A 15,204-nucleotide genomic window follows, 5' to 3' on the forward strand; every position below is an offset into this window, starting at 1 on the left:
GTACTTTCAGATACACACTGTTTACCTCTGCTTTGATTTTTTTTATACATCCCTGAGCAGGCCACAACAGTGAGACTTAAATGGGTCTAAATAAAGGAAGGAAGGCCAGAGGCTGAAATCGATTCAGTAACAACAAAGCAGCAACAAGGCTGAGCAACTCCAGCTGCATTACCCTTACCTGCAACCCTAAGGCAAAAAGAAGAAAAAAATCTTTACCTTTAGTGGCTGACTCCACAAAAAATAAAGAAGGAGAAGATAACTTGGTCCACCAAGTTTAAAAAAAAAAAAAAAAAGGCCTTTTTTTTTTTTTTGGAAAATATGTACTGCATTTACCTAATGATAGAAATTATTTTAATAAATTAACATCTAAAAATTAAATAAATGTTACAGGCAGCCAACCACAAATAATCATCATTTACACTTATAAGAAATAATTTCTGTTGACAGAAACTGCTTCAAGACAATATTAGAATCACATTTCTTGGGCTACTATAGTCTTCCTTAATAATTTACATGTAAAATACTTTTCGTATCACACGGCATGTTCTGGATTTGGATGACCACAATCTGAAAGGGCTTTATTATACTTTCAGGTTTTCCAATATGCCAAACATGCAGTAGATTCTGATGAATCACATGTGAACAATTCATGATGTTAATTTCAGTGACTGGCCAAACTTTGTCTTGATGTATACGTAGTTCTCAGTGAATTAAGTTCTTATCCCCCACCTGCCCTGTACTTTATAGAATTTCCTATTCTACTCCAAACTAGACTAAGTAACTCAATTCATACAAACAATACGTTGCCATCTGAATTATTAATATTTCTAATATTGCTTGAATTTTGTAAAATCTGTGTTAGTAGACAGTGAGATTATAGTTCATTGCCTTTTATCCCAGCCCCCAAATTATTTTGTTTTTTGTCATCAATTTCTCAGATATGCTACAGGAGTTAGGGTAGTCTGAACAGACCATAGCACATCAAGAGAACTTCTGGAAGGACTATTATTATAATGCAGTGCAAAAAGGTGAAGCAACTTCAAACAAATGGCTACTTACAAACCTCATATCAGTGGGAACATTTCTACAGTCTGAAAGTGCACAAATAGCACAGATCTGAATGAATCAGAGGGCACTGTGAGTAAAATCCTAGCTAAAGATTCACATGTATTAAGCAGCCCATGTCTGGAAGATCATGTTTTATAGAATAGGAAAGACTAAAGCTGACAATAGCCTTCTTACATTGGGAACTCAAACACATGAGCCATGGTTTACACAAGATACCCTTATGAATCAGAATGAAACTGCATAACATTAGAAATAATGGTGCCCATTAAAAGAAATGAAATGCAAAGAAATGACTCGAGGGGGTTCGACCCTCAACTTCCCCTAGGTGGTGGTGTTGCTGTTGCTGTCACCCAGGGAGAACTCATCAGCGACCATCAACAGTGCCTCAATGTTGGCGGTGGTTTCAGGGCTGAGTAGGTCCACTACATCCACGTTGGTCAAGCCATCTGAGGGCGTGCTGGAAACCAGTGCCTCGCTATGGAAAGTCTGAATGGAGCCAGAGGAAAGAGGACTGCTCACCTTGGGGGAACAGCACTCTGGAACAGTGTCTGTGGCTAAAGGAGCTGGAGGTGGTGGAGAAATGTCTTTAGGCTCCTGCTGTGAAGAGGCAGCACTCTGACTGGAGCTCCTTTCTTTAGCTGAATCCCTGCAGGCACATTGACACTGGCATGCCTCCTCCTGCTTAATGATGATGACAGGGAGACTAAGGCCAATCTGCTGCACAGGGTTCCCTGAGGCAGAACAAACAACTGACTCATCACATACACACAGGGAGCCTACTGCTCTTCTGCAAGAATGCATTTTCAACCTTACAAAAAAATAAATAAATAAATAAAAAAAATAAAGTGTGTTTTGGATAACACTGCCATGCACAAATGAAATATCAACTTTGGATGCACAATGAATCATACCTGAATGTCCTCCTACAGGTATGGCTGTTGTGAAGAAGACCTTTTCCACTTTTGGACCCTGAATAACAGAAGGCAAAAAAAATTCTTTAAATAGGAAATAATAGAAAAGCAGTAGGTTTTTTTTTGTACATTTTATTATTTTGTCCTGGGGTAGGTAGAGTTTCAGTCAGATCTTATTATTGCACTTTTCTCCCTTGTACACCTACAGGGCTTTAAAGTATGTGACACCTGTTACCTAAACTGCATCAGTGCACACCTTGGTTGTATGTGCATGGAAACCACAAAAGCTTGGAAAGTCCAAGTAATCTGATTAGGTTTTTTTTAATTGCTCCAGTGTAGAAAATTGGATATATCATTGGATATGTCCTTCCCATTTCAAAATCCTTATTTTCAGGTTGTGAACTGTCACACAGTCATGTATTTTAAATGCACGGTAATTCCAAATTGTGTTACATGTAAATATGTTCCCTTCTTTCAGTACAGGAAAATGTAATTATTCACAGATTTGATTTGATTCTCACCTGCTGTTCAGGATTGTGTTGTGCATTGGCAGCACTGCTGAGTATCCACTGCAGATTCTGGTCAGACATGACAAGGCTGGGCTGCAAGAGGCTCTGCGTGGGAGCGATGGTGATGGTGGGTGTGTGCGCCATACCGGCACTGCCTGCTAAAGGCACTGTGTGCGTTACTACTGCAGCTGCTCCTGTGCTTAAAGCTGATGCAGGACTTGAGACGCTGGCCACTGTAGGGACAGAGACTGGTAGGGGGCTGGCAGGTGCTGTAGGCACCACTGGTGTGTAGTGTTGGGTGGCAGCGGGCGCAGCTAGGGTGGGCACTTCTGGTGTTTGTAGTGAGGTATGAAGGAAAGAAGGAAAAGTGGCACACTGTGGAGAGGTGTGTGTGGAGCTATTGGTGGATGATGCCTGGCAGCAGGAAGATCCAGGCTGTGTGGAGTTCTCTAGGACAGGGGTGTTAAGAGAGCTAGAAGAAGAGGAGGATGAAGGCATCTGAGAGAAAGGGAGAAGAGTGGATGAATCAGTCCCTGCTGCCCGTGGTGGAGTCTCCAAGCCGAAAGCCTCCACTAGGTTGTCTAAAAGAGCAGAAACATGAAGTAAGACTGTGTTGCAATGCTTAATACCCGTGTATAATATACAGTCTAATTCATTTTGAGAAATACTTGCCAGCCAGATGTGGGTCATCTTGACTAGCATTGTTATCAGGGCTCTGTAACATCAACTCAAATATCTTCACAGGAGTGATATTATTCAGATCCAAGTTTTGAGACTGCAACATGTACATAAAGTGGAGTGAGTGACAACCACAAAACACTAAAATACAAAGTTAGATATAATAGGACATTATTACAGATTCAGCTTTTAGATATTGATTATTAGGTGTAATATGTTTTACAAATATTATTTATAGAACATGATAAATACTGACACAAACAAGATTTAAAAAATGATTAAGCTGCTCAGAAACACTGATTTACTGTATTTCTAAATTCATACTGATTGCAGTGGCAACCAGTGGACAAAAACTGTAAAGGGAAGTTTTTAGTAACTACTTTTTGCTGGTCAAGGTAACAGTGGATCCAAAACCTATGCTGGAATTACTGCATGCAGGCTGGATATTCGAGCTTTAACATACTGTTCTACTGGCAGATATTCTATTTAATGAATTTAATTCTGAGCTATTATATTGTAGATTCTATTTTATTCCTCTAGTCTGGTTTTATTCTTTTTTTTTTTTTTTTTTTACCCTTTTAGGTTTATGTAACAAAACAGTCATAGAAAGCACTTGTCAATTTTGAGATATTCTTAAAATTTTAAGCATTTATATGCAGAAAGAATAAGAAATGCATAAAATAAAGAGTACAGACAAGCTGTATACTGTTATACTTGATTTATATTTTTTACTTATAATAAGAAAGTGTCTAAAATGACTAATATTCAAAGATAATTCCACTTGCTATCATTCTTTGAAGTATAATTTACAATTGTGTTAATTGTCATTAATAGAAGAAAATAAAAGATTTACTTTAATAGAACTGAACAGAACTCACATTGTTGATATGTTCTCGAAGCTCAGAATCTGTGGAAATGAGGCTCAAATCACTGAGGCACAGAGAATGATTTGCATCCTGTAAAAGAGTGTTCATTAAGCTTATTAAGCAGTGATAAACACTGACCCTGTCAACAGAATTCTTATGATAAAATAGATTGCTGACTAAATTTGTACTTTTTATATTTGTATTTTTAATCAATAAAGAAACCTCCTGCACCTTGGTGAGATTATTATGTATAACAACCCAAAACACTTATACAAATGTTTTTGACTTTTATTCTCTTTTTGTCCAGCAATGGCCGAAGGATCAATTGTTAGTGAATAAAGAGATATACAATTGATATCCAATTCTGCATTTCTGCAACATAAGTATTTTTAGCGCATGCATTCAGGCAACACAGCGTGCGATATGAATAAACTGATAATCTGATAAACATTATCATTTTGTCCAGTGTGCCTTCTAGTTACTAAAGTTACTAAAACATCAATACTAATCAAGATATTTTGGTTAAGAAGGAAACTGGAAATTTGCTGACTGTGCAACATAATAAAGTGACCCACCTCTGACAGAGGATGGCTGAAGCTAATTGGGTATGAAGTGCCCTTATCATGGCCCCGAATGTGACTCTTTAGGCTGTACTGTGAACTAAAAGTCTTCTCACAGCCATCACTAGGGCAGAAAAAAGGCTTTTCTCCTGATTGGGAATAAGAGACAGAGATTAATACAAAGTATTAACTACACAACATGTGCATTTTATGCTAAATTAGTGTTATAAGAATATGTATCCTTATATTATGACTGTGACCGACTGGCCAAAGGACCACAAAAACATAAAATAGTTAGTGGTTTGATGAGTGGCAGCCCAGTTCCCTTATTCATAGTCAAATAAGGAAACAGTGTATCTTACCAGTGTGTGTCCGCACGTGTGTTTTCAGGTGGTGACTAGCAGCGAAAGCTTTACCACAGCCATCATGGTCACACCTATAGTAACACCAAAATGACTAAATATAAACATGCAAATCTCTTGTCTAAATGATGCATAGTTGCATGAGCATTGTTTATTTCCACATTCTTTTTAAGCAACATTATCATTAAATTAAGAATTCAAATACTGATTTTCTTAGAAAGCAATTCACACAGACATTTAATCTGAAAGGATTTTGCAGAGAAATCTGATAGACATTTATTTGCAAAAGAGAAACGAGGAGGCAGGAGTCACCCACCGAAACGGCTTCTCTCCTGTGTGAGTACGAATGTGCTTCCTCAGGTCACTGAGAGTGGTAAAGTACTTTGTGCATCCTTCTGATTCACAGTTAAATGTTTTTCCTGTGTGTAGACGCTGATGTGCTTTCAGCCTGGCGAGAGGAGACATAAGATGTTCACCAAAATGAAACGTAAATATTAGACACAGTTTCAAATAACGTGAAAAGAGTTCAGATATTAAATACTCGATTAAAGAAATTGGACTCCTTTTCACATTAGCCGGTGAGTTTGGAGAACTACTTTGGATTATATAAATATAAAAACAAAATCAAAATCGTCTAGGCTTTTTCTGAAGAGCCGTGTCATTTTTACACAGTGGGCTAGTCACTATAACCGTAACTGGCCCAATTCCTGTAACTTGCTGGTGTGAAGACCGCTTAACAACACTTCTTTAGCCACAGCTGTCTACATCCTCTTTTATGACCTTGGACTTGGTGTTACATAAGTATTCTCTCTGACACTATGAGGCCACCAGAGCCATGACACCTCCCATGTCTAAGTGTACTACAAGAGTTATGACCTGCAGCTGTCCTACAGCAAACATCCTATCTACAGAATAGGGCAAGGACACAAGGAACAATGCTCAGGGCAAAACAATTATAAAGGGCAATAAGATCTGAATTTGATTTAGGGTGCCACAATGTGATTATAGGTAATTTCTTTATGGATCCGAGAAAGAGGTCCGAGAAAATGTGAGCAAATTTTTATATGTATAATCAATGCAGTTAATTAAATATAATTAAAAGCACTGTTTAAATCACACTTCTCTGTAGCTGTATGTCAAGTAGTGCATTTAACTCAAAAGACCAGGATCTTTCTCCTAAAATTATCCTCACCTGTACAGTGTGTTGAAGGCTTTTTCACAACCTTGTACATCACACTCAAATGGTTTTTCTTTTGTATGCACTCGAACATGGATCTTTAGGCTGTAGGAGGTCAGGAAGGCTTTGCCACAACCCTGCTGGTTGCAAACAAAGGTGTATTCACCACGGTGCGTTTTCTGGTGTGTGCGCAGGTTTCCTGCCGTGCTGTATGTGCGAGTGCAGCCCTCAAAAGTGCACTGGTACCTCTTTACCTGCACAGACACCGGGATGAAAACTGTGAGTGATAAAGCACTGGCAGTTCATGCTTTCAAAAGAAGTGGATGAGAACAGCACTCGCTGTAATCATGTTTTCAATAAAGTTCATCCGATAAAATAAGTAAATAAAATATTTATTAGACAGAAACTATAACAAGTAAACTCATTTGAACCTCTCGGTGACTAAAAGCTAAATATTTATCTTAATATAAATCAGATTTCCTCTTTATGGAACTCCCTGAAACTTCCTTCCGTTCATTGGAAAGAACTCCCCTACTGCCATAAATCAGATGAAAGCATGCCAAGCGCTTGCAGTAACAGCAGCAACATGGCCTATACAAACCACTTTAGTCAATGAATTTGCTTAATGCAAACAAATGATTACACCACATTGATGTCATGATCCACAATAGGGCTGTGAGAAAATGTCAATGTTCCAATGCGACTCAAATGTTCATATATTAATATATTAAAAAACACGAAACGTAAACACACTGTTAGACATTTTTTATTTTTTGGGATTCAAAGATTTTAAGTCACCTACTAAAAGTTAATATATCATGTCGATGTAAAATCCAGCTGAATACGTAAACTTATACTATATAAATAAACTATATAACAATTCCTCCATTTTGTCTCTCAATGGATAAACACAGTTTGCAAATGTGGTAAATGTTATATATAAAAAATATAATATATAGTAGGTAAGTGTGTATAGTGTAACACTACTCCAATGACTCACTATGACTGTTTCCACTAAACATTTCACGAAATAAAATTAACATTTCTTAAGGCTTTTGCCAGCTCTAGCCACAGCAGAATCTCCATGTTGGACACAATTCTACAGTAATAAGTGTGCACTCGTGGTTATGGTGATAGTGGAGGCATCCACTGTTATCACGACTACTAATGTGGATATGTGAGCACACGTAACATTTAAAGAAAAACAACAACAACAACAAAATAAAAAAAACATTAATTGTTATTTGCAATGTGTCACCAGATCTAAAAATAATTACGCTCACACATATTTAACCAACACATCCTGCCTGGCCTTCCTTTTGCCTGTGTTCATGTTATATATTGCCTATGTAGCAGAGACTTTACTTAAACTTCATATCGTCATTTGTGTATAATATGATTACTAGGCAAAGGCAGTAAGATTATGTTTCTTAATAGCTAAAAAAAAAATGATTGAATAAAGCAGACAAGCCTATTGTTCAAACAGAATGCTGATATGTTAAATTAAGAGTGTTTTTAAATGGTTGCTTAATATTTCTAACTGATGTTATTACCTTGTGAAAATGTCAAACACCCCTAGTCTGCACTCATTATAAGCTCAGGATTTACACTGGTGATTTTTTCAGTGTATTAAAGAACTAAACTACTGATCTGATGGGCTAAATGAGGTGTGTTTTATTTCATAGTGCAATAACTCAGTGGTTATCTAAAAATAAGAAGTGACACTATCATTAATATAATGGAATGATGAATGGAATACATAACACTCTTTCAACTACCTAAAATTAGGCTGGGAAACAAACCTAGTCAGTACAAGAGAACAGAATGCACACCAAGTATATGGTTACCAACCTCCCCTTTTAACTGCCATACTGAGTGTCCAGCAATGCTCAGCATACATTGCTGAAACAAAGTAAATGCTCGAGCGGGGGAAAAAAAAAAGCTTCTCACTCACTTAAAATAATGCCAAGCTACACTAACCACGTTTACATGTACACTTTTTTGTCATTCCGACTGAAAATTCAGTGGACTGTTTACACAAGACGTTATTTAATCGGACCAGCTGACACCAGTAGAAGCATGGAGATGTTTAGGAGAGACGGCAGTAAAGTTTTTAACAAGATTTTGGAAGGTGAGAGGATGCCTGAGGAATGAAGAAGGAGTGTGCTGGTGCCGATCTTTAAGAATAAAGGAGATGTGCAGACTTGCAGTAACTACAGGGGATTAAAGTAGATCAGTCACACCATGAAGTTATGGGAAAGAGTAGTGGAGGCCAAGCTGAGAGAAGAGGTGACCATCTGTAAGCAACAGTATGCTTTCATGATGAGAAAGAGCACCACAGACACCTTATTTGCTTTGAGAATGATGGAGAAGTATAGAGAAGGTCAGAAGGAGTTGCATTGTGTGTTTGTAGATTTAGAGAAAGCGAACGACAGGGTGCCGAGAGAGGAGCTGTGGTATTGTATGTGGAAGTCAGGTGTGGTGGTGCAGGACATGTATGTGGGCAGTGTGACAGCAGTGAAGTGTGCAGTAGGAATGACAGACTGGTTCAAGGTGGAGGTGGAACTGCATCAAGGATCGGCTCTGAGCCCTTTCCTGTTTGCAGTGGTGATGGACTGGTTGACCGACGAGGTCATACAGGAGTCTCCATGGACTATGATGTTTGCGGATGATATTGTGATATTGTGGGGTGGAGGTTTGTGCTGGAGTGAAAGGGAATGAAAGTCAGTAGGAGTAAGTACTGGGGTCAACAGTGCAAAGTAATAGAGTGTGTTAGAGAAATGAAGAAAAGAGTGCAGGCAGTGTGGCAGGAAAAGAGGAAGGCCAAGGAGGAGGTTGGTGAGGGAAGACATGCGGGTAGTTGGTGTGAAAGAGGCAGATGTAGAGGACAGAGTAGTATGGAGATGGATAATCCGCTGTGGCAACCACTAATGGGAGCAGCTGAAAAAAAGAAGTAGAAGTAGTTATTTAATCTGATATTGTGTTTACATGTGCCAGTGCTTTCAATCAAAATGACTTTGAGGCATGTGCACATTAGCGTATGTTCTGTCTTGTCAACATGGAGTTCCAATATTTCATATGCATGCTATTTGCATGTAAATTGTTGCTCTTAATCAAGCAACAGCTGGGTTGTATTGCTGGAATTTAGTTACCTGCAATGGATACGTAAACTTCACAATAGTCACGTTTGTGTGGACTGGCAGAGGGATTTATGATCCCAGAAAAAGAGACAATCAGAAATCCAATTCCCATAATTTTGCGTGTTGCAGTTGTTTTATATAAACTCGCAATTTCTACAAACAAAAATGCATAATTAAAAAAACAAAAACAAACCATAAAACCAAAAAACAGTTAAGAGCTTAAAGAACAAGGTGAGCATGCTTGGCAAATCAAAATTAAAACTGCTAAATGTTTATAACTATGACTACATGCAAATTTCCCTCCATATTCATAGCCTGCTATCTGCACTAAACACAAACTGTAATGGGATTAACCTGAACTTCTTTTCATCATTGATCACTGGTTAATCTATCTAGAGTTTTCATTTACAACTGTTTAAAAAGAAAAAAACTTTCTACACTGTAACAACATTTCTGCTTAAGTAATCAGATCCTGATACCAAATCGAAAGCTTCAGCACACAGAATCTGATTTTGTCTGGATCAGGCTTTGTATGATTTCTAAATAGGTGGTGAGGTGCAGCTCCTCTCGGCCTACGCATTAGCAGACTGAGCAGAGCGGTCTGTTTGTAACACAAATGTGCCATGGGTTAGGAGCACAATGCAACAGACAATTTGCATGTCCCTATGATGCAAATAAAGGTAGGTGCTGACGACATCAACACGGAATCAGATAATGCTAAAAATACTCAAACATGGTAGGTATAATCAACATCTTCAACAGCTACAGATAAAAAAAAATCCTGCATATGCCACAAGCTTCAGAGAAGTTGTTAAAGTTCTTTAAAATAAAGGTTCTAGGTAACTCTACGAAAGTGGTAGCTTAGAGTATAAGACATTGGAGTTTTGATTAAAAGGTTGCGAGTTTAAATCTGAGCACCATCAAGTTTGAGCAAAGCCATTAACTCTCAACTACTTAGTTGTATAAAGAAAATATTGTAAATTGCTTTCGGTAAGAGGGTGTTAATATAAATGTTAAAAAATAAATAAATAAATAAATAAATAAATCCAAATCACACACTACCATCAACATTTTCTTAAACAATATTATTAATTAAACCAAAAATATGGCCTACCTGGAAATGCAACTACACCTTTATACAATCTGATCCAGATAATTAGTTTTTTTATTCTTTAAATAGATTTTTAGTGTAATATAAAATTTTTAGCCAACTTGGCAACTGTATATAAAATGGATAATGTATATATGTGAAATGACTAATAAAGACATGGTGCAAGTAAAGAATATGGTTGCCAGTTACCCATTTAAATAACAATTTTACTTCAGAAAAGTTCAACAGTATATAGAACTTTATATCCGGTATTTTTTTAAAGGACAAAAACTAGAAAAACGTCTCGAAATAAAAATATATGTTTAACCTTATGAATTTGCACCTCTAGGCCATTTAAGGTATTTGTTAAAAATCAGTGCACTTAACCTTTACACGTGCTTTATATTATGGCTTTGTCCAGTTTTTGGCTGGTGGGTGCTTTTGAATTAATTGCTTTGTACAGTGCTGCAATCTCGCTCGAATAGATTTTAGCTGACTCTGAGAGACAAGAGGGTTTATATGGAGGCACCAGCTGTGGGAGCAAGAGATGTTAGGAAAACAATCTGTCACATGCAGCCACAGGGAAGAGAGACCATGTGTGAACGAATCCCTCATTCTTAACTTTCTCTGCACATGTTACCAAACAGGCCAATTAATTATAACAGGGTAATCAATAACAGTTAACAGTTAACTCTATGTTGCAAAACCCAGGACAACTCAGGGCACTGCCTTAAGCTTGATTTGTTTAGCAAAGAATTCACACTAGTCTAAATTATGTATTGAGGGGCAGTAACAGATGTGTAGATTGCATTCAGGGTTAGTTTCCTAACCATGTTTCAGAATGGCTATTAAAGCTGTACTTACATATGTGAATAATCTTATATTCCCTTTGCCATCTACTTCCTGTTATGATGCTGTTATGGCTCCCAGCACAGAAATCTGTCCCTCGGATGTCTCTGAAGACCCAAGAGCAAATTTTCTAGGGTGCTTTTGCCATTAATATAATCAAGGGTGTAGTCAGACCCTTAGAACTGGGATGGCTATGTTAGAGGCAGTGAATATTGGGGTGGCAATATGAAGCAGAATAAACATCTGTGTTAGCTAGATAAACTTGCTTGTTCCTCTCAAACTTGTAGTTGTAAGAGTTCCTAAATAAAGCAGTGAGATTTACTCGTCTTTCACTTTCACATCATATGGCATGATTTAGGATACTGACACTAGTACTGCTAAAGATGATCATTTCTGGAATGGCCAGGCAGATGGGCACGCTTAACACATAGCTATGCTCAGCCTATAATACAACAATTTCTGATGATTAATGTGAATGCAATGCATTAGGGCTAAAACGATTCCTCGAGTAACTCGATTAATTCAAAAACAAAAATGCATTGAGGCAAACTATTTACCTCGATGCTTCGTTTAGTCCATTTAACTACACACGGAGCACTGTGTTTTTCCATGGACCATTATTACTGACGTGCCTCCCGCTAAACTCTGAAGCGCTCGGGACAGGTAACACAGAAGACGCTGCAGAATAAAAAAATGGAGGAACGGGGAGAAAACAGCGAGGGGCGAGGAGAAGATTCAGGCCAAAGTAAACGACAGAAAGTTTCCAAAAGGTTCGGGATCATTTCAAATCATTAAAAAATAAAAAATAAATAAAAAGTTAATAAAAAAGTACAGTAGAGTTACCTTTTTTTTTTTAAAGTAATGTAAAATTTTGTTTTATTTTTTATTTATGATTTTTTTAATTTAAATATGTATTTAAATTTTTTATGTAACATGGCAATTAATTGCACTGAACAGGTTTATTTTTCATAGATATTTTTATATGAAACAAATAACTTGGTCATTTTAAGAGACCTGTCTTATCTTCTCTTGTATATTTATTATTGCTTTTTAATAAAGAAAAAGTACAAGTTATCAATGGAATAATCGGTAGAATACGCGATTACTAAAATAATCTATAGCTGCAGCTCTACTAAGCACACTAATATAATTTCCAAAATAATAATAATAAATAAAAAAAAAAAAAAAATAAAAAGATTCAAACCTCTCTCTGCTTGGTCTCTGGGCACTCGGAGTGCAGTGTAAGAGTAGCTCCTTCTATGTTGCGGGGCATGGGGGTGGACCCGGGATTAATGATGAACTGGATCTGATCAGGCGAGATGGTGTGATGGACATAACCATGTGCCATGCTGTCCGGGTCCGCCATAAAGGTAAGCGTCCCTTCCTCGTCTCCATCGCTGCTAGCCAAAAATGCCACGCCATCATCATCTGGCCCACAGTGACCATCCTCTTCTCCTTCCTCGTCCAGATGAATAGGATCCTGTTCGATGAGTACTGTGGTGCGGTCGTACACCCGTCCCGACGACGACGAGGGTTTGGAAATCAACATGTCCTCTTTATCCAAACCGGCCACTTTGCATTCGTCATATTCCTCCTCGTCCTCTTCAAAAAACATAGCTGTATCAGTTTGAGGGCCATTCTCGCCCATGATCCCAAAAAGGCCGCTTTGTCCTACACACCCGTCCAAGTGTTTATGTTGCCTATGAACCATAGAGAAGTTCACAGATGAATAAATAATCAAAAGAAACAGGGTTCAGTGTAACACAACACAGATCTGGACCCTTTAATACATACTTTATGGGAAAAGCTCGTAAATTAATCCGTGATTTATTAAACTAGGCAACTGGGCTTTTTTCAGAAAACACAGACACCATAGCCACTTGTCAGCGTTTTATAAAATCTGATCAGCCAGAAAGATTATAACATTTGCACTGTTGTTACTAAGCAGCCACAAATTCCTCTGAAACAAACAGGGTGAATGTATCAGCGAAATAAGAAACCAGGGACATGGACATGACATTGGACATCCCCTCATGTTTCACCTGCAGGAGACTGACAGCTAAAGAGCAACACAGTACAACATAAGCATGTTTATGCTTCAGGTCATTTTCCTCATTCTGCTCTACTCTATGTAGAAGTGCTCTAGGTTGTATAACAATTTATTTCATAGTTGATTAGTATTTAATCCGTACAAATATATTTTTGAAACTGAAATTTCACACACTTTTCTAACAGGTTCAGTGGTTTCTGGAACTTTCTGAGATCCTCAGGTCGGTGACAGCTCCAGCACAACGCTGCAATGAAAGGCTGAACCACTGAAACATTTCTGTTCAAAAATTTTCAATCTTAATATTTAGTGCTACACAATCATGAAAAAACAGGACTGACTGGGACTTTACTGTCACCCAATTACGTTCTAGGTCGGCGCTATAGCCAGTGGTTTAGCCCTAGCTAACCTGGTAGCTAAGCTATCTTGAATAGCAATGTTGTCTAGTTACATAATAGTACAATTAAATAATAAAAAAAATCATAACACACACAGTATTTAGACACGACGCATACGAGTGACAAACTGAAATATTTTACGTATTACGCGAAAACCTCTGGTGAAATATTAGCAAGCTAGCTGTTTGCTAACTCTTAGGCTCATTCAGAATGAGATAGCCAGCTAGCTTGTTTTGACAGTGGGTGTGAGCATTAGGACCGCTACCCATCCAAATTACCCTGGCTACAATTTGGGGGAAGAAACAAACAAACAATCTAATAAAACGAGCTAAAAAGATGTGAGCAGTCCTAACATGAATTATTATTAAAGGCTAGCTAAGCGGCTAACGCTAGTTAGAATGTAGGCAGCTGGGTGAGCGGCTAGCGACTGGTCAACACGGTAAAGTCCACGAGAACCAGACCATCAGCACACACAACACACACTTGCAGCCATTACATACACAACACACACACAGCACGAAGAGCTACACACGCTTACTTGTTATAAGTAGACGCCAGATGCTTGTATAATTGTGATCACTGGCACTTTCTTGGCTTCCCCTCCCCACCATGATTGAACGTCAAATTCCAGTTCCTCATCCTGAAGCATCTTGGGAAGTGTGTGTGTGTGTGTGTGTGTGTGTGTGAGGGGGGGCGTGTATGTGGGCGTTCGGTTCACTGCTCAGTTTCCTTAGCGCAGTCTCAAAACTCACACAGGACATCCACACTGCCACGGACCAGGTTTACGCAAGACATGTTTTTTTTTCCCACGGACCAGGCGGGAATAACTAAACACAATAACGTATTTTATATAACCATCATAGATATATGCAAAACTGGTTTGTTTTGATTCGTCATTTTTACCAAAGTCCTGCCCAAAATGTTCTGTGCAGAAGAAAACACACACACACACACAATAAATATATATATATATATATATATATATATATATATATATATACACACACACACACACACACAGATGTCACTGATGATCTACTCATGTCGCCTTTTAGTATGTAGGATATAATAGGCAACTAGTGAACATTTTGTCCTCAAAGTTGATGTGTTAGAAGCAGGAAAAATGCACAAGCATAAAGATCTAAATGAGTTTGACAAGGAACAAATTGTGATGGATAGACGACTGGTTAGAGTGTCTCCAAAACTGCAGCTCTTGTGGGGTTTCCCCAGTTTGCAGTGGTCAGTATCTATGTGTCTATATAGTTATCCATCATCATTGCAAATTTCATTTATTTATTTATTTAAAAAAAAAAAAAAAAAACTGTGACAATCTATCACAAAAAATTAGCCTCGTCTTAAATGGATTCCTTAAAAAAATAAAATAAAATGCCTCAGACCGCAATTGTCAATAAAAAGGAAATAAAATAATCATTCAAATTTTTAGCCTTTCTGTGCGGTACCAAATGATCCACAGCCCGGTGTTTGCACAAAGTCTCTCTTCTTCTGCAGGATTGATACATTTTGTGTCCAAGTAAATAAATAAATCTAC

At 37.9% G+C, this 15,204-nt stretch overlaps 1 protein-coding gene across 1 annotated transcript; it reads right to left on the reverse strand.

Annotated features, from left to right (window-relative positions):
• Nucleotides 1-544: 544 nt before the first annotated feature.
• mtf1 (metal-regulatory transcription factor 1) lies at nt 545-14,322 on the reverse strand. Its single transcript, XM_046846865.1, has 11 exons — nt 14,194-14,322; nt 12,415-12,910; nt 6,147-6,385; nt 5,271-5,402; nt 4,955-5,028; nt 4,608-4,741; nt 4,045-4,122; nt 3,161-3,263; nt 2,501-3,069; nt 1,980-2,037; nt 545-1,799 (listed from the first exon to the last, which is right to left on the reverse strand). Exons 2-11 carry the CDS (start codon nt 12,856-12,858, stop codon nt 1,390-1,392), a joined length of 2,241 nt encoding a protein of 746 aa, XP_046702821.1. The 5' UTR covers nt 12,859-12,910; nt 14,194-14,322; the 3' UTR covers nt 545-1,389.
• Between the last annotated feature and the right edge of the window lie 882 nt (nt 14,323-15,204).

This window comes from Silurus meridionalis, chromosome 4, assembly GCF_014805685.1.
Source record: "Silurus meridionalis isolate SWU-2019-XX chromosome 4, ASM1480568v1, whole genome shotgun sequence".
NCBI lineage: Eukaryota > Metazoa > Chordata > Actinopteri > Siluriformes > Siluridae > Silurus > Silurus meridionalis.